Source organism: Leopardus geoffroyi, chromosome X (assembly GCF_018350155.1).
Source record: "Leopardus geoffroyi isolate Oge1 chromosome X, O.geoffroyi_Oge1_pat1.0, whole genome shotgun sequence".
Taxonomy (NCBI): Eukaryota; Metazoa; Chordata; class Mammalia; order Carnivora; family Felidae; genus Leopardus; species Leopardus geoffroyi.
The window spans coordinates 90,872,770-90,895,871 of NC_059343.1; the positions used below are offsets into that span (position 1 = coordinate 90,872,770).

The 23,102-nt window shown below is 42.6% G+C and overlaps 1 protein-coding gene across 5 annotated transcripts in view; it reads left to right on the top strand.

The window, feature by feature from the left end:
• TMEM164 (transmembrane protein 164) overlaps positions 1-23,102 on the top strand; it is a 169,551-nt gene that overhangs the window by 50,368 nt on the left and 96,081 nt on the right. For all 5 annotated transcript variants that reach the window (XM_045472529.1, XM_045472528.1, XM_045472527.1 and 2 more), the window contains exon 3: positions 19,832-19,881. In XM_045472529.1, coding sequence (XP_045328485.1) covers positions 19,832-19,881 — 50 coding nt within the window. The remainder of the gene's footprint in view (positions 1-19,831; positions 19,882-23,102) is intronic.

Here is a 23,102-nt window from a genome sequence, read left to right on the forward strand (position 1 = left end):
GCACCGTGTTTTTGTTCTTTTCGGAATTGCCTTTTTATCTTGTGATTCTAACATAAAAAGCAACACGTGCTCACCATCCAAGCCTGAAACGTTGCGAGAATACAACACGTAACAAAGAGAAAAAGTCCTTCAGAAGTCTGTCTCCCAGCGATTAACTGCCTGTAAGCATGTTTTCCCTTCAGATTTTACGTTCAATTGGTTGTTACTTAAAAACTCCCGACAATTTGAAAGGAACAGAATAGGATGCTTGATTCCCTCTAAGCCCTGACTCTTCCCCCGCACTCTTTCTTTCTCCCAGGAAACAAACCACCATTACCAGTTTCTTAGAAATCTCGAGAGGCAGTCTACACATAAGGCTTGGATATTTTAGAATGACCAAGTCTATCTATATACCATAGGCACATCTCTTTGTTCATTTCATTTATTCATTCAACAAGTACTTGTCAACTGTCTTGTTTGTTCCAAGTACTCCGTTAGCTTCTGGAGCTATAGGAAGGGTCAGCACACAGCTACGACTGCTTCCAAGAGCTTTCAGTGTAACAGGAAGATGGACATTAAAAAAAAAAAAAACTGCAGGTCTGTAAGGTGAGAAACAGTAGTAAGCATTGTGAAGGAAAAGAACTGAGTTTTACTTGTGTCACTTTTTTTTAAATGTGTTTTAAAATTTATTTTTGAGAGAGAGGGAGAGACAGAGAGACACAGCATGAGTGGGGAGGGGCAGAGAGAGGGAGACACAGAATCCTAAGCAGGCTCCAGGCTCCCAGCTGTCAGCACAGAGCCCAATGCAGGGCTTGAATTCACGAACTGCAAGATCATGACCTGAGCCCAAGTCCGATGCTTAACTGACTGAGCCACCCAGGCGCCCCTATGCACATCACTTTCTAAATGGAGATTGAGAGTCCCCTTCCCCAACTTCCTAATACAGAGGTACTGATGGGAGAGTGATAGCAAGGACATAACCTTCCAGGCTTTAGTCTTGCCAGAATTTTCATCTGACAAAATGGCCTTCCCGGGAGTGAGGGTAATCCATCAGCCAGCTTTGTCATTGGTTGGCAGAGTGCTACCAACACGGTAGATCAGAAGACTTTTGCAGACAGTGAGCTTCTTGTAGTTGGGAACTATGTCCTACCATCTCTTTGTGAGCCCATAACCCCAGCAAGGACAAGGCATCAGGTCACAGGTACTTCTCTTATATTCTTAATTTATACCTTCGCAGCACTGCAAATGATTGGTATTCTTACTTCCGTTTTATAATTTTTTTAAATGTTTATTTATTTTCAGGGAGAGACACAGCAGAAGCAGAGGAGGGGCTGAGAGAGAGGGAGATACAGAATCTGAAGCAGGCTCCAGGCTCTGAGCTGTCGGCACAGAGCCTGACGTGGGGCTCCAACCCATGAAATGTGAGATCATGTCCTGAGCCAAAGTCAGACCCTCAACCGACTGAGTCACGCAGGTGCCCCAACTTATTCCTATTTTAAAGATGAGAAAAGGTGTAAAAAAACCTTCCTTCTTTAAAAACATTCCTATTTCTCTTCCCTCTGCAAAGATCCTTGACCATAGTCAGATAGCTTGCCGGTGGCAGAGCTTTGGAAACATTTGCTGGCACACGTGGCCGTGACCCTGACATAGTTGGTCCCATTCCTGCAGGGAACTGGACACCCTCCGTCCCTCCCATGGGTTCGCCTAGGCTCCGTTCCCTCACAGCTGTCTGGAACGGTTTTAAGACAACCAGATCATTCTATTCTAAATATTTTTCTGGGACTGAGGTCAAGTCAGCAGCATGATCCTCTCTTAAATGGGTCAGAGGAGGTGGACTCCCATGGCTCCTTAAAACATTGACCCTCTCTGTGCTTACTACCCCTCTTCCCCTCTCTTCCAGCTGGTGCCCTCAGCTGGGTTCCTGGGGAACTTTGATGTGTCTGACACTGTGTTATGCACTCTGGAGGCAACTCCTTAAAAGACAAATGATCATATAGGGGAGACAAAAGGTAGTACAGTAAAACCTTGGTTTGCGAGCATAATTCGTTCCGGAAACAGGCTTGTAATCCAGAGCACTTGGATATCAATATTTGCTCAGTTATGATCATGTGACTTTCGGCGTCACGTGCTACTCGTATTAAAAGACATCGCTCGTTTATCAAGTTAAAATTGATTAGAAGTCTTTGCTTGTCTTGCGGACACTTGCAGAACAGCTTACTCACAATCCAGGGTTTTACTGTATTGGCTACAAATGTGGTCTTTGGCATCAGACAGTCCTGGGTTCAAAGCCTGGCATTTACTTAATAGTTGTGTGACCTTAGGCAAGTTAACTTTCCTTATTAGCTTAATTTCCTCCTATGTAAACAGGGGTGGGGTGGGGTAGGGAATAGCACGTCTAGGATGGCTATGAGGAATACATGGGACATTATACATAAGGTGCTTCATATGGTGCCAGCCACATAGTAAAGCACTCAGGAAAGAACAGTTGCTGCCATTAATATCATTACTATGACGACAATGACTATTACTACTGCTATCATTACTAATAACGATAGTAGGAGACTAGTAGAGTGACAGTAAGCACAAATGTCGTTTAGGAAAAGAATGATCAGTTTTGGCGGGTGATCCAGGAAATCTCTGGAGAAGGTAGGAGAAGTGGAATGAAATATGCCAGGTAGAGCAAATATATGACCCTGGCTGAACTGAACCGGCATGGGGCTCAAAAGAAGGAACCAAGGGACACCTGTCTGGGTGGCCCAGTTGGTTAAGCGTCCTGATTCTTGATTTCAGCTCAGGTCATGATCTCCCAGTGTGTGGGATCGATCCCCTCATGTGGCTCTGCACGGATGGTGCAGAGCATGCTTGGGATTCTGTCTCTCTCTCTCTTTTTCCCTCCCCTGTTCATGCTCTCTCTCTCTCTCTCCCCCCCCCCAAAATAAATGAACGTTAAAAAAAAAAAAAAAGAAGGAACTGAGTCAGCATCTGGTATATTCAGTTACTACTTGTGATTTAGAGGGGGGCTTGTCTGCCGCTTGTCCTGGCTGTGCTTTAGAAGGTATCTGTGCTTTGGTGGAGTCCACGTGGGTCCTAACTCTGCAACCTGGTTCGTGGGTTCAAAGCCTAATTTGTATCGGCTTATCCAGGGGTGTTGGGTTAATAGTCCCTAACCTTACAATTGACTTCACAATAAGCCACAAGGTGGATGAACGGATTGATGATGGTGGAGGGGACCTGTATAGGGACATAACACTCATGTCTGTCAGTCAGGTCACATCCTTCCTGATGGCCAGGTTCCTGAATGAAGCCAAATTAATCACGGGCTTTTTTAGTAACCTAAAATCAGAAGCTAACACAGTTGAAGGGTTTTGAGAGAGACAAGGTAGGTACGTCAACACTGTTGTATTGACCTGGACGTATATCTCCCCCCCCCCCCCCGCTACAGTTGGGAAAACATCGGAGACACTTTTTCTCTTGGATGTTTCTGTTTTTAATTCCATGCAAATACTATGTGCATGCTATGACTGTGTTCCTTTCCTGACTTTTTTAATCTTCTGGATAAGATTTGGAAAACATCCACTTCTCAATAGCAATATAGTTATAGTGACTCTCTCGCTGAGCGTTCTTTTTGGCGTTCTTCCTAAACTCTATTGAAGTTTTTAAGCAGGGCTGCCACGAATGGCTTTGCACTGCACAACCCTAGGAGAGGGTGCCATTCACATAGACTATAATTGAATGGCGCCACTAGGGTTGTGCAGTGCACAACCTACACAACTGTACTCGGCGGCCCTGGCGTAGTACTTTTCTCATCAAGGACAGGGTTTTGGGAAAGGTAGAGAGTAGCAGTTTGGAGCATTCTGAAGGACTTAGTAAGGGGGCTGAAGCCTTGAGCTGCTGCTGTGACTAGGAAAGGAGGACAGAAGTGCAGTTGTGGCTTTGCGGGGGGTGTCCTCTGGCAGTATCTCCAGCCTTTTAAGGCTCCCCACTTGGGAGAGTCTGACATTACTGCTTGCAGTTGAGCGGTGGTAGTCTTTCCTCCTATGGGAGGACTACTGACCTTCATTCTTTCACTAAATAATGTTTTGAGGGCCTACTACATGAGGGTTGAAGAACAGGGAAGGATTTGCACGGGAGGGAGCATTTAAATGGGGATTTATGAAAGAAGCAGGATACAAACATGTGAAAATGAGTTGTGAGGACACAGTTGCAGGGGAAGAGGGAAGAGCAAGAGGAAAGACAGATGGGAAACTGCATGGTGGGGTATATGGGTAATGGTGAATAGCTCATTTTGGTCCAGTAGAAAGGCACATGGAGTAGTGAGTGATGATGCTGGTTTCCTGGGGGGGGGGGGTGCGGGGCGCGGTGTCAAGTGATAATGGAGGAGAGGAGGAACTTGGATTCCAAGTTAAGGAGTTTGGACTTCATTTAACACACATTATGGAGTCATCCTAAATTTGTTTTTTTAAAGATAGTTTGTTGAGACCTGAATCACATACTGTACAGTTGACCCATTTAAAGTGTTCAGTCAATGGTTTTTAGTATATTCACAGGTATGTGCAGCTATCACCACAATTTTGGACATTTTCATCACGTCAGAAAGAAGTTCCATGCCGTTTAGCTGTCGCTCCCCCCACCCCCCATCTGCTCTAAGCAATGACTAATCTACTTCCTGTCTCTATAGATGTGCCTGTTCTGGACATTTCATAGGGAGTCATGTAGTCTTTGGTCTTTTTTTTTTTTTTTAATGTTTTCATTTATTTTTGAGAGACAGAAAAAGACAAGAGTGTGAGCAGGGGAGGGGGAGGGGCAGAGAGAGAGAGGGAGACACAGAATCTGAAGCAGGTTCCAGGCTCTGTGCTGTCAGCACAGAGCCCAACATGGGGCTCAAACTCATGAACCGTCAGATACTTAACCAACTGAGCTACCCAGGTGCCCCAGTGTATGGTCTTTTTTGACTGGCTTTTTTCACTTAGGATGTTTTTAAGGTTAGTCTGTGTTGTAGCAGGGATCAGTATTTCACTCCTTTTAATGGCCAAATAATATTCCATTGTATGGAGATACCACGTTTTGTTTATCCGTTCATTCACTGATGAACGTTTGGGTTGTTTCCACCTTCTGGCCGTTATGAACGAGGCTGCTATGAAAATCCATGTAGAAGTTTTTATATGGACATTTCTCTTGGTTATATACGTGGGAAAGGAATTGCTAGGTCATATGATAAGTGTGTTTAGCCTTTCGAGGAGCTGCCAGACTGTTTTCCAATGTTGCAGCGCCATTTTGCAACCCTAGCAGCAGCGTTTGTAGAGGCATACTTCAGAGGTATTGTGGGTTCAGTTCCAGACCACTGCAATGAAGCAGATATCACAACAAAATGAGTCAAATGAATTTGTTGCTTTCCCCATGTGTATAAAAGTTATGTTTATGCTATGCCATAGTCTATTAAGTGTTCCATACCATTATGTCTAAAAATGCAATATACACACATTAATTTGGGGTCCCTGCGTGAGTCTGTGGGTTAAGCGGCCGACTCTTGACTTCTCTTCAGGTCATGATCTCACGGTTTGTGGGTTCAAGCCCCGTGTTGGGCTGTGCACTCAAAGTGCGTAGCCTGCCTCGGATCCTCTGTCTCCCTCTCCCTGCCCCTTTCCCACTTGCACTGTCTCAAAATTAAATGAATGTCAAAAAAATAAAATAAAATACTTCAAGGGCGCCTGGGTGGCTCAGTCAGTTAAGCATCTGACTCTTGGTGAGATCAAGCCCTGTGTCAGGCTCTGTGCTGGATGTGGAGCCTGCTTAAGATTCTCTCTTCCTCCCTCTCCCTTTGCTCCTCCCCTGCACATGCTGTCTCATTCAAGAAAAGAATACTTCATTGCTAAAAAGGCTAACCATCTGAGCTGTAATCTTTCTGCTGGTGGAGGGTCTTGCCTTGATATTGATGGCTAGTGACTGATCAGTGTGGTGGTTGCTGAAGGCTGGGGTGACAATGGCAATTTTCTTAAAATAAGACAACAATGAGGTTTACCACATTGATGGACTCTGACAAAGGATTTCTCTGTAGCATGTGATGCTGTTTGTTGGCATTTTACCCACAGTAGAACGTCTATAAAAATTGGCGTCAATCCTCTCAAACCCTACTGCCGCTTTATCAACTAAATTGATGTAATATTCTAAATCCTTTGTTGTCATTTCAACAATCTTCACAGCATCTTCACCAAGGAGTAGGTTCCATCTCAAGAAACCACTTTCTTTGCTCATCCGTGAGAAGCAGCTCTCACCTGTTCAAGTTGTATCATGAGATTGCACCAATCCAGTCCCATCTCCAGGCTCCACTTAGGATTCTATTTCTCTTGCTATTCCCCCCACATCTGCAGTTACTTCCCCCACTGAAGTCTTGAACCCCTCAAAGTCATCCATGACGGTTAGAATCTACGTTTTCCAAACTCCTGCTAATGTTGGTATTTTGACCTCTTCCCGTGAATCGTGAATGTTCTTAATGGCATCAGGGATGGTCATTCCTTTCCAGAAGGTTTTCAATTCAGTGTGCTGAGATCCATCAGAGGAATCTTTATCTATGGCAGCTATATGGCCTTGTGAAATGTATTTCTTAAATAATAAGACTGGAAATTCGACATTACTCCTTGATTCACAGGCTGCAGAATGGATGTTGTGTTAGCAGGCATGAAAACATTAATTACACACAGTTCCGTCAGAGCTCTTGGGTGACCAGATGTATTGTCAAGGAGCAGTAATATTTCGAGAGGAATCTATTATTTTTCTGAGCACTGGGTCTCAACAGTAGGCTTAAAATATTCAGCAAACCATGTTGTGAACAGATGTGTTGTCATCCAGGCTTGTGTTGCTCCATTTATAGAGCACAGGCAGAGGAGATTTAGCATAATTCTTTTTTTCTTACTTTTGAGAGAGAGAGAGAGGGAGACAGAGGATCTGAAGCAGGCTCCACGCTGACAGCAGAGAGCCCAATGCAGGGCTCAAACCCACAAACCATGAGATCGTGACCTGAGCCAAAGTCGGACACTTAACTGACTGAGCCACGCAGACACCCCTAGCGTAATTCTTACATGTCCTAGGGGTTTTGGCTTGGTAAGTGGGCATTGGCTTCAACTTAAAGGCATTGGTTTCAACCATCCATAACCAGCTGCATTAGCACTTAATACGAGAGTCAACCTGTTCTTTGAAGCTAGGCATTGACATTTCCTCTCTAGCTATGAAAGTCCCAGATGGCATCTTCTTTCAGTAAAAGTCTGTTTCATCTGCATTGAAAATCTGTTGTTTAGCGTAGCCACTTTCATTAGCTGTCTTGGCTAGATCTTCTGGAGAACTTGCTGCAGCTTCTACGTTAGCACATGCTGCTTTACCTTGCACTTTAACGTTTTGCGGAGATGGTTTCTTTCTTTAAACCTCATGAACCAACCTCTGCTAGCTTCAAACTTTCATTCTGTGGCTGCCTCACCTCTCTCAGCTTTTATGGAATTGAAGAGAGTGAGGGCCTTGCTCCGGATTAGGCTTTGGCTTGAGGGAATGGGATGGCTGATTTGATCTTCTGTCCACACCGCTGAAGCTTTCTCTCCATATCCGCCAAAAGCTGTTTCGCTTTCTTATCATTCATGTGTTCACTGGAGTAGCACTTCTCATTTCCTTCAAGAACGTTTCCTTTGCATTCACAGCTCGGTTGTTTGCCTCAAGAGGCCCGGCTTTCAGCCTTTCGGCTTGGAACATACCTTCCTCACTAGGTTTAATCATTTCTAGCTTTTGATTTAACGTGAGAGATGTGTGACTCTCCCTTTCACTTAAATACTTAGAGGCCATTGTAGGATTATTAATTGTGTCCACAGCCAGCCAGTAGAGCAGACAGAACACCTATATTTATTAAGTTCACTATCTTATGCAGGTGCAGTTACAGAATTTTGTGGGTGTAGAAACAATTACAGTTTAACATCAAAGGTCACTGATCACCCAGGTGCCCCTGGATGGCCCAGTTGCTTAAGCAGCTGACTCTTGATTTTGTCTCAGGTCATGATCTCATGGTTTGTGAGTTTCAGCCCCGCACTGGGCTCTACACTGACAGTGTGAAGCTTGCCTGGGATTCTCTCCCTCCCCCTCTCTCTGCCCCTCCGTCACTTGCCTGCTCGCTTGCTCTCTCAAAAATAAATAAACTTAAACCATTAAAAAAGAGAATAAGAACCTAATAATAATGTATGAATTAGAGTAAAGGAGGGAAGACACTGGAGACCTGAAGATCAGATAGAAAATTATTATAGTAGCTCAAGAAAATAATAGGGACTAAACTAGGAAAAGATAGGATAAGTGTCAGATCCATTGAAAAACTTGAAGTGTCAGCATGACAGGACTTGGGGACTGACTACATGTGGGGGCTGAGGAAGAGGGGTGCCATCGAAGATGGCTCCGAGGTTTGAAAATAGGCTGATTGGATAACAGTACTTTTTTTCTACTTTGTGTTTTAAAATTATTTTTAATTTACAAAATTTTAAAGCTATTATAGAAGATGACTGTATAGCCTTTACTCAGCTTCCCTGATGTTAACATCTTGCATAATCATGATAAAATTATTAAAACTGAGAAACTGTCATGGCTGCTATGAACTGAACTATAGATTTTATTCGGATTTTACCAGTTTTTTCACAAACGTCCTCTTACTGTTCCAGGATCCAATCCAGGATCCCACATTGTATTTAGTTGTCATGTCTTCTTAGTCTTTTCCATCCATGACAGTTCTTCATCCTGTCTTTCATTATCTTCACGGTTTGAGGAGCGCTGGTAAGTTACTTCGTAAAATGTCCTTATTTAGATTCAGCTGATTTTTTTTTTTTCAGGCTTATATTTGGGCAGTTTGGGCAAAAACAGCGCAGAAGTGATGTTGTACCCTTCTTGTGCATTATATCAGGAGGTACATGATGATATGTCTTATTAACCAGGGTCACTTGGTTAAGATGACATCTGCCAGATTTCTCCACTATGAAGTTCCCAGTTTTCCTTTGTAATTAACAAGTAGCTTGCATGCAAAAGTAATACTTGCATTACTAATCGGAGCAGCTATCAATGGTTCTTGCCTGTATCAGTGTTAGCTACAGTGTTTGCCTAATGTTGATTTCCTTTTTCCCTCATTCCTTCTGCCTTTGTCAGTTGGAATTCTGCAGTTCGAAGAGATGTCTTTTCTCTCCCATTCTTCAAGCAAGCAGTTATAGAGGAAAGAGGTTAGACATGTTACGCCAGATTTAGGCATGTTACGTCTCGGGTACATGTAGATGGAAATAGAAAGCATTTGGTATCTGCATAGAAACAAAAGTTGAGGTCAAGTATTGGAGGCAAGCACTATTATGCTTTTCCATTAAAATTTTAAAAAAAAGTTTTTTTTAACGTTTATTTATTATTGAGAGACAGAGAGACACAGAGTGTGAGCAGGGGAGGGGTAGAGAAGGGGGGGAGACACAGAATCCGAAGCAGGCTCCAGGCTCTGAGGCGTCAGCACAGAGCCCGACGTGGGGCTCGAACTCACAAACTGTGAGATCATGACCTGAGCTGAAGTCGGACACTTAACTGACTGAGCCATCCACGCTCCCCTCCATTAAAAATTTTTTAAAGGTTTATTTATTTTTGAGAGAGAGAAAGAGAGCTCATGTGGGGAAGGGGCAGAGAGAGAGGGAGACACAGAATTGGAAGCAGGCTCCAGGCTCTGAGCTCTCAGCACAGATCCCAACGTGGAGCTCAAACCCACGATCCACGAGATCATGATCTGAGCCAAAGACAGCTCTTAACCGACTGAGTCACCCAGGTGCCCCATGCTTTTCCATTTTAGAATGTAGAACCCAGGTTCGGGGTGGAAACCCAAGGCATAGTGGGAAATAAAACTGGCAAGGCAGTGGGCGGCAATGTTGCTGAGGGTCTTCATTGCCTTACAAACAACTTTGGACTTTGTTCAGTGGCTCATCAATGCCAATTTAAGATTTAGCAGGAGGGAAAGATTGAAGGGCACCTGGGTGGCTCCAGCGGTTAAGCATCTGACGTCGGCTCAGGTCATAATCTCACACTGTGAGTTCAAGCCCCACATTGGGCTCTGCACTGATGGTGTGGAATCTGCCTGGGATTCTCTCTCTCACTCCCTCTCTCTCTGCCCCCGCCTGATGTGTGCATGCATGCACTTTCTTTCTCTTTCTCAAAAATAAATAAACTTGAAACAAAAAAGGAGGGAAAGATTGATAATTAGATGCTAGTTCAAAATCTATGGCACTGTGTGTAGCAGTTGAGAGCTATGTAATACTCCAAATTCAATAAAATCTAAATACCTAATGGGTTCTACAAGCTATTGGGAAAAAAAAGAGAGGTGTTACCTGTAGTTATTGAAGACAGCTTTGTGGAGGAAATAGAACTTGCCATGGGCTTGGATGGAATTTGCAGTGAGAGAAGAGAAAGGGCATCCAAGAAGGATGCTGCTATCAATAGCTCGTACTTATTTTTATTTCCTTACAGTGTGCCAGGCACTGAACTAAGCGCTTCAAGCATTCAGTCCTCACCTCTACCCTATGAGATAGCCCTGTTGTAATCCCCACTTGACAGATGAGGAAACTGAGCCTCGAGTAGTTAAGTCTTCTCTGCTTGTAGGCAGCTGGAGAAAGGAAGCCATATAATACATCAGACTGTTATTTGCACGCATGGAGATTTGCAAGCCTTAGGGAAAAAAAGTTAGAGGAATTGGAAATTCAATCTGAGCTGTTGCTGATGTAGCTCACAGTAGGGATGGAGTTTCTATTGAGATCAGAATAATTATAGCTATTGTGTATGGAGGGCTAGCTATGGACTAGGGATCGTGCCAAGAGCGTGGCTTGCTCGATTGCATTTGATCCTCTCCAAAACCTTGTGAGACATGGATACTATTTTGATCCCTAATTTAGCAATGGTAATCCCTCCAGTTTCTTGCCCAAGCCCATCATGCTGGTGAGTGGCAGAGCCAGCGTGTAGACCCAAGTTTGTTTTGGCCCTAGAGCCCATAATCTGCACCAGTTAGCAGTGCTACCTGTCCTGTTTCCATCCTCTCAATAGGGATGAATTTGCCAATGGGACCAGAAAACTTGGGTGTTTATGAGCCCTGGACAGTGCTTGGGTGTGGACAGTATGAAATATGCCTTTGTGACTCTCCTCATTCGATATCTCAGTGGTTGACCAACCCCATTCTTTTTTTAAGGTATAATTGAAATAGGTTACAATCTGGTCTTTGAAGTCTGGGAACCATTCTGGTTTTAAGATGACCTTATAACATTATTAATCCACTTTATGTTGATTCGAAAGCCCAACTCTTTATAGGAACTCTATTTCCCCTTTGTCTAAATTCCTGAAGGAAGGGTCTCTTTTTGTAAGCTCCTTATAGTGACAAAAATCATCCTTTCTCAGAAAGAGGTAAGCAGAAGGAATTAATGGAAGGAAAGTGGGTGGGCATTTAGCCAAAGGCTTCCTGGAGAAAATGATGCTCAGTTTTGTATTTGAAGGGTAAATAGGGATTAGCCAGAAAAGAAAAGGTGAGAAGGCCTTTCTGGAGGAGTGAATCATGTTTGCGATGGAGATTGAAATTTTAAAAATAAAATGATGAAAATATGAGGAAAACAGTAGGTGACTCTTGTGTAATCCCAGCGTTGTAAGACTTTTAAACATCACATCAAAGACAGAAGCCATAAAGGAAATGACAAATACATCTGATTACATAAAGGTAAAAAAGCTTCTGTACATCAAAATACTAACATTAAGCAAAGCTACAGCAGTGACGACCTGGGGGAAATATTTGCAATAAATATCAAATAATCTGTATAAAATGTCATTAAAACATAAATAGCTCTTAAAACTCAGTGAGAAAAAGAACATACCAGTTGTAAAACAGGCAGAGGCCACAGATGGTCACGTCCGCAAAGAAGAAATACAGCTGTCCAAAAAACATATTAGAAAATAGTTGAACGTTTCTGGTCATTTGAGACATGCCATTTAAAGCAGTAAGTTGTACGTGTGTGTTATTGGAGAGGAAAATAATTTTCTTTCTACCCTTCTAGGTTCTTGGCTAAGACCCCCCACCCCCACCGTAATAAAAGACTGATTAACAGAAGAAAAACAAATGGAAGTTTAATAGCATGTATACCCTCCTGTATACGTGGGAGAGATGCAAGAAAACTGAGTAACTCCCTGGAATGGCCCAAGCCATCACCTTAGATACCATCTCCAGCCTTAGAGACAGAAGAAAGATGTTGGGTGGTGGGGCTGGTGTAGGGCAGAAGGTCAATTATGGGAAGAGACCAGAAAGAGCATGGTGATCAAGGGTAAGGTCATTATGCAGGTTGAGGTCAGAGTCTTCTCCATTGATAAGACTTTCTAGAGTCTGAATCATCCTCCTTTTCCTGGTACAGAGGGGGAGCCATTCTTAGAAGTGGAGATTTCCCTTATAAATGTACGTGTCGCCTACAGAAGGGTAACGTCTACTCACTTTCCTGAGCTTCTCCCATGTCTGCTGTTTTTTGTTTTTCTTTTAAGTAACCAGCTAAAATCATCCTTATGCCAAAGAGACATATTTCAGGGTGGCCAATTCTGCTCCCCTTCCATGTTTTGCCTTTTAAACAGGTTGTAGCAGAAACACGTTCTCCTATGTAGCCAGTGGGAGTATAAGTTCAAATAAATGTTCTCGAAGGCAGTTTAGAATTATAGGTTAAAAGCCTTAAACTGTATATTCCCTTTGAAGACCTAGAAATTCTACTTGTATAAATGCAGACTGAGTAAATAGTAAAGGATCTGAAATTTTAGACAAAACATGCACGTGCAGTAGGAAGAGAGTGGTTGAGTACATTGTTGCAGATCTACATAATTGAATCAAATGAAGCGCTTAGAAAATGAGGTTGTAGAAGCGTGTTTATCAACATGGAGCGAGTTCAGAGTACAGTTTGGCACAAAGTGTGAGGTTTCCAGGCTGGAAAGGTAGACAGGGTCCAGAGCGAAGAAAGCTTTGCCTGCCATGCTAAGCAGCTTGGGCTTTTTCTGTGAGTACTGGCAAGTCATTCAAAGATTTTATTTTATTTTACTTTATTTTTTAAATGCTTTTTTGGCAAAGTTTATTTTGAGAGAGAAAGAGACAGTGCAAGTGGGGGAGGGGCATGGAGAGAGCCAATCCCAAGCAGGCCCCCTGCTGTCAGCACAGGGCCCAATGTGAGGCTCGAACTCCTGAAACTCCAAGATCACAACCTGAGCCGAAACCAAGAGTCCAACGTGTAACCGACTGAGCCACCCAGGCGCCCCTGAAGGATTTTAAATGGCAGGTTAGAATGGTGTTTTAGGTAGATCTTTCTTCCAGCAGTGTGCCTGGAACGTGGGAGACCAGTGAAGAGATTACCTCAGTGGTCCAGGGAGCGAGGATGAGGGTACAAGAGTATGATCATTAGTGAATAGAGCCTAGGACAGACTTTGGGCAGTTGAAGAAATGGACCTTTCCTATGGTGGATAAAGGTTATAGGCGCTCAGGAATCCCCAAATAGCTGTGTACCATCATAGGATCGTGGGAGATAGAACCAGAATAAGAGCTAGAGGGTTGGCCCTGAGAAGAGTGCGTGCCAGGCCACCACTACCCTGGTCCTCTCTCACTGTTTCTCTTTCATTTAGTTCCCCCCCTCCACCCTTCTTCACTGCTTTACATGGCTAGTCCCTCATTTAGGGTGGTCTTGGCAACTGGCCGGCCCCTCTTCCCAATTACATTGCCATTGTACTCACACTTCATCCTGTGAACAAAAATTAATCTTCCTTAGGTGTTAGGAAAGTGGGGGTTTATCAGACCTCATGCTGGGGTGAAGCAGTTGATGGACTGGACAATGATGCCAATGAACTTGGGGCTGATGTACCTGTGGGAACAGGAACAGGAAGGTAGGACAAGTGATGTCTGAGAGGTAGGTTGGTGGGGGGGAAGGTGGGAACCTGGAACCAGAGCAGCTCAGAGGTAGAGGGCGAACTGGGACATCCTAGATCGGATGATTTGCAAAGAGCAGAAATGACACATTTCCAGTGTTAAAGAACAAAAGTCAACAGAGTAAGTTTGAGGATCTAATTGACTTTATTAAGAGATCCATGAATCAGGCAGCATCCCATCTAGCAAGGGAGGGGTGTTGTACAGAATGGTTGATTTTTACAGGAAGTGGGGTGAGGCATGGAAGTTATTAGCAAAGGAGAAAAAAAAAAGAAAGGATTGTTTCAGGCAAGGTCACCTTCTCATAGGGGGAAGGGCAGAAGGTCTTTATTAGGTGGATCAGGTCTTGTTCCTTTGCGGAATAGAGTACCTAGTTGGCGAGGACCAGAAAACTTCCAGATGATTGGCTTAATATTCTACTGGGGGAGCTGCAACTGTCCTTAATTCTTGGTTTGCTATCCTGGGGGTAAGTGACGCCACCTTGGGCCTGTGGCTTTCTTTTTATCACTGGGAGGGAGAGCCTTGGAGTAGTACAGGGAGCTTTCCTGGGAAATCTGAGAGGGTATGTTTTTTTTAATTTTTATCTTTAAAATTTTTTTTTAAATTTATTGTTTAATTTACATCCAAGTTAGTTAGCATATGGTGCAACAATGATTTCAGGACTAGATTCCTATTAAAGCCCCTTACCCATTTAGCCCATCCTCCCTCCCACAACCCCTCCAGCAACCCTCTGCTTGTTCTCCGTATTTAAGAGCCTCTTCTGTTTTGTCCTCCTCCCTGTTTTTATATTATTTTGCTTCCCTTCCCGTATGTACATCTTAAAGTCCTCATATGAGTGACATCATATGATATTTGTCTTTCTCTGACCAGTTTCGCTTACCATAATATGAGAGGGTATGGCTTTGAATGGAACCTGTGTATTTTTTTCCAGGAAAAGACTTCAGTTTTGGAAGGATCCAAGGAATAGGGGTCCCTGGGTGGCTCAGTCGGTTAAGTGTCCGACTCTTGGTCTCAGCTCAGGTCATGGTCTCGCGATTCATGAGTTGGAGCCCCGCATTGGGCTCTGTGCTGGCAGTGCGGAGCCTGCTTGGGATTCTCTGTGTTTCCTCCTCTCTCTGCCCCTCCCCTACTTGCTCTTTGTCTCTCTCTCTCTCTCTCAACAATAAATAAATAAACTTAAAAAACAAAGGATGCAAGGAGTATCAGAATCCAGCAGACCTGGTTCTGAATGAGAGGGGTTGGAGCTAAGGTGAACACATCTTTAGGGAATGCTGAACTCTGAAACCCATCTGTGTAAACATAATTTGATGCCTGGTTAGGTTGTGTTTGGAAATGTCTCACCTTGTAGTGACTACATCTTGTGAGCTGTGTGGTGCTATGGGTGTGGGGCCCCTGGGGTGACTCCGTGTGCCATTGGGTCAAGGGGCAGGTCCAGAGTCTAAAGAACAGCCCACAGGGCGCCTGGGTGACTGAGTCCATTAAGCATCCAACTTTGGCTCAGGTCGTGGTCTCATGGTTCACGAGTTTGAGCCCCATATCGGGCTCTATGCTGACAGCTCAGAGCCTCGAGCCTGCTTCAGATTCTGTCTCTGTCTCTCTGCCACTCCCCTGCTCGCGCGCTCTTTCTCTCTCTCTCTCAAATATAAATCAGCATTTAAAAAAATTAAAAAAAAAAAACAGAGAAGAGCAGCCCTTATGAAGTTGGGACCGTGTCAGGTGTGAGGTGGAAAGTGAGTGGAACTAAAGGTTAGGGAATCTGGGTTCTTGTTGGAACCCTTTCCCTCAGGTTTCTTCAGCTGCAAAATGGGATTTAATAACAAGGCCCTGCCCATCTCCCAGACAACAGGAAAGTAGAAATGCTTTTAGCACATCTCTGTTACCTATCCCTGCCCTTTTCTTCAGGTGCTGAACTGGGCAGATTTTAGCACAAGTACAAAAGTGCCAGGTTGGTGCTGGGGTACGCACACATGCATTCTCCTCTTCCTCCCGTCCTTGTTTGCTCTCCCGAGTGGCTTTTCTTCCCACTCTGTTTGCAACCGAAGGGATAGTTTAGCTTTCCATCTGCTGGCCTAAAACACGCTACCAAAATTCGGAGGCGGCTGGCAGGCTAGCAAGGAAGAGAGCAGGGATATTCAGGCCAAGGCTGGGGGGCCATCAGGCCTCTGAATTAAAATGTTATTTTCACATGGCTCCTTTGGTTAACGTTGCTTATGGATGTGGCTCCAGCAGGCTAGGGCAGAGAGGTTCAATGTTGTAAATCTTTGAAGTTGCTGAGGGAGGCCACGGGTTTACTGGAACTAGAATATGATGAATTTGGAGTCCTTTTTCAGACCTGCTCATTTGATAGGTCTACATGTGTCTGATTGAAAGATTGCCTCAAGCAGATACCCTGTGTCCCAATGTTGGGAATAGACAGGCTGGATGAGAAAGGCCAAAGTGCTGGGTGGAATGACTTGGCCACGTGAAAGTAACTGTTGGGAACCTCACTTAGGGTCAAAGCTAGATTGATGAGCTGCCTCAAATGAAATTAGACCTGTCATTGGGTTGCTGCGACTGGAGCCTTCGCTCCCTTTAGTAGGCTTCTGGGCTTTTGGCACAGGGCTGTCATGAATCCGAACCAGCCAAATGGAGCAGTTATAGGGAAATCTGCCCCAGTAATCTGCTCATCTGTTCTTGGCTATAGGAAAAGTAAGAGTTAACTGTGGGGCCCAGTATTGTTTTTGCTTCTCTGTTAAGCACGTTAGCATGAAGTATCTTGGCTATTCCAGAAACTCAGGAAGGCTGCTGTCATGGCTCCTAGGGGACTCCAGAAGTATTGAGGGCCTTTTCAAGGTGGTTGGGGGCTCCTGTCTGCTCTGTGTATACTATATACTGTGAGTGTGGTTTTTGATGGGCCTGATGCTGGGTAACTATGTGCAAACCTCCAACTTGGTCCCTTGCTTAAGGTGACTAGCTTTGCTGCAAGGGTCAGTGGTAGAGAATACCAGCTTTGACTCTTTCTTGGACTGCTACTGAGGGGTGGAAGGGGAGTAGGGATATATTAATGTTTGGATGATTGAAATAACAAATTGACAGTCCTTATCCCAAACCATTCAGGTCAGATGTATTTCAGAAGTCATAAACTTCTGGATTTCAGAAAGGAAATACAGGGGTGCCTGGATGACTCAGTCCATACAGCATGCGACTCTTGATCTTGGGGTCATGAGTTCAACACCCACATTGGGCATAGAGCTTACTTGAAAAAAATCAGAAAAGCAACATGGTGAGTGTGGAGTATTTTACATCTACCCTCAGTGGAGTCTATGGTAGCACACCATAATCAGAAGATACTATTTTTATGGAAGCCATATGAATACTCAGCATAAATGGTATAAAGAAACTTTATAAATAGTCTCAGATCCGTTCAAGTCCTACTTGCTACCAAATTAGCTTTGAAAAGAATCCAACTTTTGATTTTTAGAGCCTTTTGGATTTGGTGATTGCCGATGAGGGTTATGGACCTGTAATTGTCATTGGTTTTGCACTTTTAATCAAATTGATCCACAGGGGGAAAGGCTCGTTCTCGGTGGATATTTCCTTGGCTGGGTTCTCTGCTCAGGTATTTTGTGGGTGATGGATTCCTGGCCACATTCTTTGTAAGACCCTTCCTCTTTTCTGTTCTTCTTTTCTCTTCCTCCTGTTAGGGATTCAAACAAGTATCTTTCTTTGTGACTTTGCTTATAGTACCCTTTACTTCTAAATGTAGATTTTGAGAGAACCAAAGAGCCAAATGCTAACGTATATACACGTAAGCCAAACAAGTGCATAATGCAGATAAGCTTTCTAAATAAATGCGTACAACAAGATAGGAACACAGATCAATTACTTTGCAAACCACACCAATAAATCACTGTAGAGGAAGGAATTCCACCAACATGTGTTTCGTTCTTTCATTAATCCTTAGTAGTCCTGCTGAATGTCATCTTATCTGGTTGCCATGAGTGGTTGGATCTCCCTGGGCATTTGTTAAACATGCAGATTCCTGGAGTCCAGACTTTTGGAGTCAGCATTCCTAATGGGGCAGCTAGAAATCTGCATATTTAACAAGAGCTCTGCAGGGGTTTCTTTGTCCCTCTTGAGAATCATTGCTTTGATGAAGGTCAAACTGTCACATGTTTTTCTATAACCCCAGCCTAGGTCAAACCAAGCAGCATGGGACTGATTTGTCTCTTAGAAGGACAAGGTTCTTTTAAAAAAATTTTTTTAATGTTTATTTATTATTGAGAGAGAGAGACCAAGCATGAGTAGGGGAGGGATGGCAGAGAGAGAGAGGAGACACAGAATCCAAAACAAGCTCTGGGGTCTGAGCTGTCAGCACAGAGCCCGATGCAGGACTCAAACTCATGAACCATGAGATCTTGACCTGAACCAAAGTTGGAAGCTTAACCAACTGAGCCACCCAGGTGCCCTGGACGAGGTTCTTTTTCATTTGGTTTGCCCCGGGAGGGGAATAGAAGTATAGAACTACCTGGTCATGGTTAGAAATAAGCCAGTCAAATGTGGGGAAGGAAAAATAATTTTCCCTCTACCCTTCTAGGTTCTTGGTTGCTACCACCCCCCCCCCACCTGCCTCCGCCACATAATAAAAGACCAGTTAGCAGGAGAAAAACAAATGGAAGTTTAATAGCATGTATACCCTCCTGTATACGTGGGAGAGATGCAAGAAAACTGAGTAACTCCCTGGAATGGCCCAAGCCATCACCTTAGATACCATCTCCAGCCTTAGAGACAGAAGAAAGATGTTGGGTGGTGGGGCTGGTGTAGGGCAGAAGGTCAATTATGGGAAGAGACCAGAAAGAGCATGGTGATCAAGGGTAAGGTCATTATGCAGGTTGAGGTCAGAGTCTTCTCCATTGATAAGACTTTCTAGAGTCTGAATCATCCTCCTTTTCCTGGTACAGAGGGGGAGCCATTCTTAGAAGTGGAGATTTCCCTTATAAATGTACGTGTCTCCTACAGAAGGGTAAACTTCTCACTTTTCAGAGCTTTTCCTATGTCTACTGCTTCTTAAAAAATAACCAACTTAAAATCATCCTTATGCCAAAGAGACATATTTCAGGGTGGCAAAATTTGCTCCCCTTCAAAATCAAAGGGAGGTTTGGAGCCTGGGGGTGGCCATATTGGTAGAGTTGCCAGATAGGATACAGGAGGCACAGTTAGATTTGAATTTTTCAGGTAAACAATGAATAATGTGTTTATATAAGTATATCCTAAATATTGCATGGAACATACTTACACAAAAACATTATTCATTGTTTATCTGAAATTCAAATTTAACTTGGCCTCCTGTATTTTTTATTTGCTAAATCTGGCAGTGCTGGGTATTGATTACTCTACCTTCCCCCGTGGGAGGCAAACCAGATGGCATTTGCGTATTTTGTCCCATTCATAGGATATATTTTTGTTTGCCCTGGGTTAAAAGCTTCTCAGACTGGCTGCTGGATCATATTGACACTGAAGACTTGAAAAATTGAGTCCTGCCCTAGAGGTCAAGAGGAAGTGTTCTAGAGGTTAAAAGTGTCTAAAAAAGGCTTTTCCTACCTTGTCCCTAAACATTCCCTCAGTATCTGTCTCCCTTTTCTGCCAGTCTCACGCATGCACACACACACACACACACACACACACACACACACACACACAGACGTATCCACATACCTAGATGCCTGTACAAACAGAAGTACGTGTGGAAGACCACCTGCTTGCCTCTCTAAGTTTTTATATTGCGTTTTTTGTGTTAGAGTTTGGTTATTTATTGGTACTGTTATTACCGTTACTACTATTATTAATGAACTAACATTTTCTAACTGTGTACAGTATTCCTCATGATAACCATTCCTAATTCTTTTTTACTTGCAGATCTTTCTCTTGGCCTGCCCTCCGTGTCCTGGAGCTATCGTCGTGTTCAAGTAAGGGACAATTGTTTTTTGCTCTGTTGCCATTGCAATTCCGAACATTGTGTTTCATGACAAAGCACATGAACACATCTGTGGGAACATCTTGGGCCTGCACCACTTTGTCTGGGGGCTTCCCAAGGGACAAAAGTCTACGAGGCTTTTGTAGAGTGAAACACGGAGATCTGATATGGAGGGACTTGGCTTTTGTCAAGCCCTGACAAGTCCTTTTTAGCGAGTGTTTTGTGGTGGTGGTTTATGGCCAAGGCCTGCTCCCTTGGAAGATTGCTGGCTTCCTACAGTTTCTCTTGAGAGCATGCTGGGGGCCAGACAGCTTCCCTCCTCTCAAGAATCATCGTACTGTGGTCCAGCTGCTCCACTGAGGATATGGTCCTTCACTTGGAAGGCCTTTGTTCGTATGTTTCTGTGGTTTTTTTTCTTAAAAGTTTAAATTAAAGTGAGGAGAGAAAAATAACACCTTATTACAAGTTCTGACTTTCTTAAAAATAGCAAGCATCAAATCCATTAAAGTGTATTGTAGGCAAATCATGTTTATCTGAAGGCAAATTGGCTTCAGTGAAATTGTCAAGAGTCCCGGAACCCTCCTTTTAACCATGAGTTGTGACCATCTCACTTCTCAAGTGGAGTTGCTAATGAGAAGCTAAATCGACCGAATTAATTTCATCTCTTTCCCCCTTCCCTGGCCCCCATTTTGGAGCTGTTCCTGAGCAGTGAAATGGCCACAGGCTAGAGGGAAGAGACAGGAAGTAAGGGGCCCAGCAGATCCTTGGGTAATTGAGAGTGGTGTGAATGGCTTTCTGATTTACTTAAGTCGTTAATGTGTTAGATAGGGGGAAATATACCCCATTTGCTGCTTCAAACAGCTCCTTGGAATAGCCACTTAGTCTCTTGCCTTAGGTGAGTAGCTTTCTGCTGGATGAGGGCAAATGGATCCTGATTTCTTGTACCCTAAATGGAAGGCTATTTAGCCCTGTTTCCCTCCCTTGATTTCCCAAAATGAGCTCAATTTTTCAGTGTAATGTTTTGAAAGTAACATTTATTGGTTTTATTTCATTATTATTAAAGTAACTTCTCATTATAGAAAATACAGAGACACATAAAGAAGAAAATAAGCATCACCCTTAATCTACCACCAAGAAATAATTTCAGTTACCGCTTTTTTTTTTAAATAAGCAGAGATCATACTTAAGATTCTTACTATATCTTTTCTAAATTTAATTCAATTTCTATATACATGTATACATATGAAAATACATAAACATGATTGCTAGATATCTTTTTTTTTAATAATGGTTATTTTTTTTATTTTTCTTTATTTTGTTTGGCTCCTACCTCTACCTTTCCACACCTGCATATTACCAAACCAGTATGTAGCCTTCTGGTTTTTTTTTTCTTTGCTCATAGGTATGTACACACACATGCATGCATGTGCACACTGACACACAGGGGTTTTGGAATGTTTTGCTGTTGTTGTTCATTGATTGTTTTACAAACATAGAATCTTATATATACTGTAATACATCTTGCTTTTTCACTCAGCGATATCTCATGGGAATCCATCAAAGTTTACTGGTATACCTTATTCTTTCACAAAACCGCCAAATATTTCATGGATACACAACTTATGTAGCCATTCTTCTTTTTTTTAAAGATTTTTATTTTTAAATAATCTTTACACCCTCCATGGGGCTTGAACCTACAATCCGGAAATCAAGAATTGCATGCTCTACCAACTGAGCCAGCCAGGCACCCGTAGCCATTCTTCTATTAATGAATGTTTACATGTGTTCTTTCCAGAACGCTGCCACTATAATCAATGCTGAAATCAACATTATTGTACATATGCCCTTATATACTGGTGCTTTTAATTTATACACACACACAAACACGAATGTTTACATATAAATATATATTTATGTTAATAGATTTTTCCATTTTGATATACAAAAACCGGCTGTTATAATTCATTTTTCCCTTTTATATGTAATACATGAGATGATTACTTTCTTCATATCCATTCCAGCATAAGGTGTTATGACTCTTATAATTTTGACAACTTAATGGATGTATTTCCTTGGCTACTGATGAATTTCAGTATTATCTCATATTTTTTTATCCAATTAAATTAGCTCTTTGAATTGTCTGTTCATACCATCTGCCCATTTCTTGTGGGTTGTTTAGAGTTTTCTTCATTTGTAAGACTTCTTTGTATATTTTGGATATTGGCCCTTTGCCTATCAGCCTCATTATAGATATCTTTCCCTGATCTGTATGTACTGACTTGGCTGATAGTATGTTTTTCTGTGTGATTTTTTTACATTTTTTCACATTCAAATATTATTATAGCTTCTGGGTTCCCAGTCTTGGTTAAGATGATTTTCTTAAAGATGGCTAGTTAGTTGTACTAGCATGATATATTACATAATTCCTGTTTTTCTCTGTGAACTGAACTACCATTTTTGTTACCTACTAAACTTCTCATATATAAGGATTCATTCATGGATCCTTTATTCTGTTTCATATATCTGTCTACTCAAACATGTTGATTTGATTACTTAAATGATTTTGTTGATTTGTTAGCATAAAAATATTTTTCTTGGCTATTCATTGGCATTTTTTTCTTATATGTAAATTTTAAGGTCACTTTTATTCAACCCTCCCCATCAGCCCTATTTAGATTCTAATTAGAATTGCATTAAATGTATATTTCAGTTTTGCGAGAACTGATGTTTGAAAATTATGTAGGTCTTTTCATCGAAGAAATGGTATTTCTTTCCATCTGTTCAGATCTCATTTTGTGCTTTTCTTCATACATTTATTCCTAAAGAATTAATAGCTTTTCTGTCCCTGATGAGTTGAGGAATGTTCTCCTTTCCATTCCTAACTGCTTCTTGCTAGAAGAAGGTTGTTGATTTTAGCAGTAGTTCTTAGGTCCAGCCATCCTACCAGATCCTCTTGTTAGTTTTGGTAAAATTAATTTTAATTTTATGCTGTCTCTCCAGTGGTTATACCAGCTATTTTCTTCGGTTATTGCTTTTGCTTGAAACTCAGAGTTAAGTAAAAATGGTGCTGGTGGGCCGCTGTGTATAAAACTGATCTTTTTTTAAAAAAATTTTTTTAATGTTTACTCTTGAGAGAGAGAGAGACAGAGAGACAGAGTGTGAGCAGGGTAGAGGCAGAAAGAGAGGGAGACACAGAGTCTGAGGCAGGCTCCA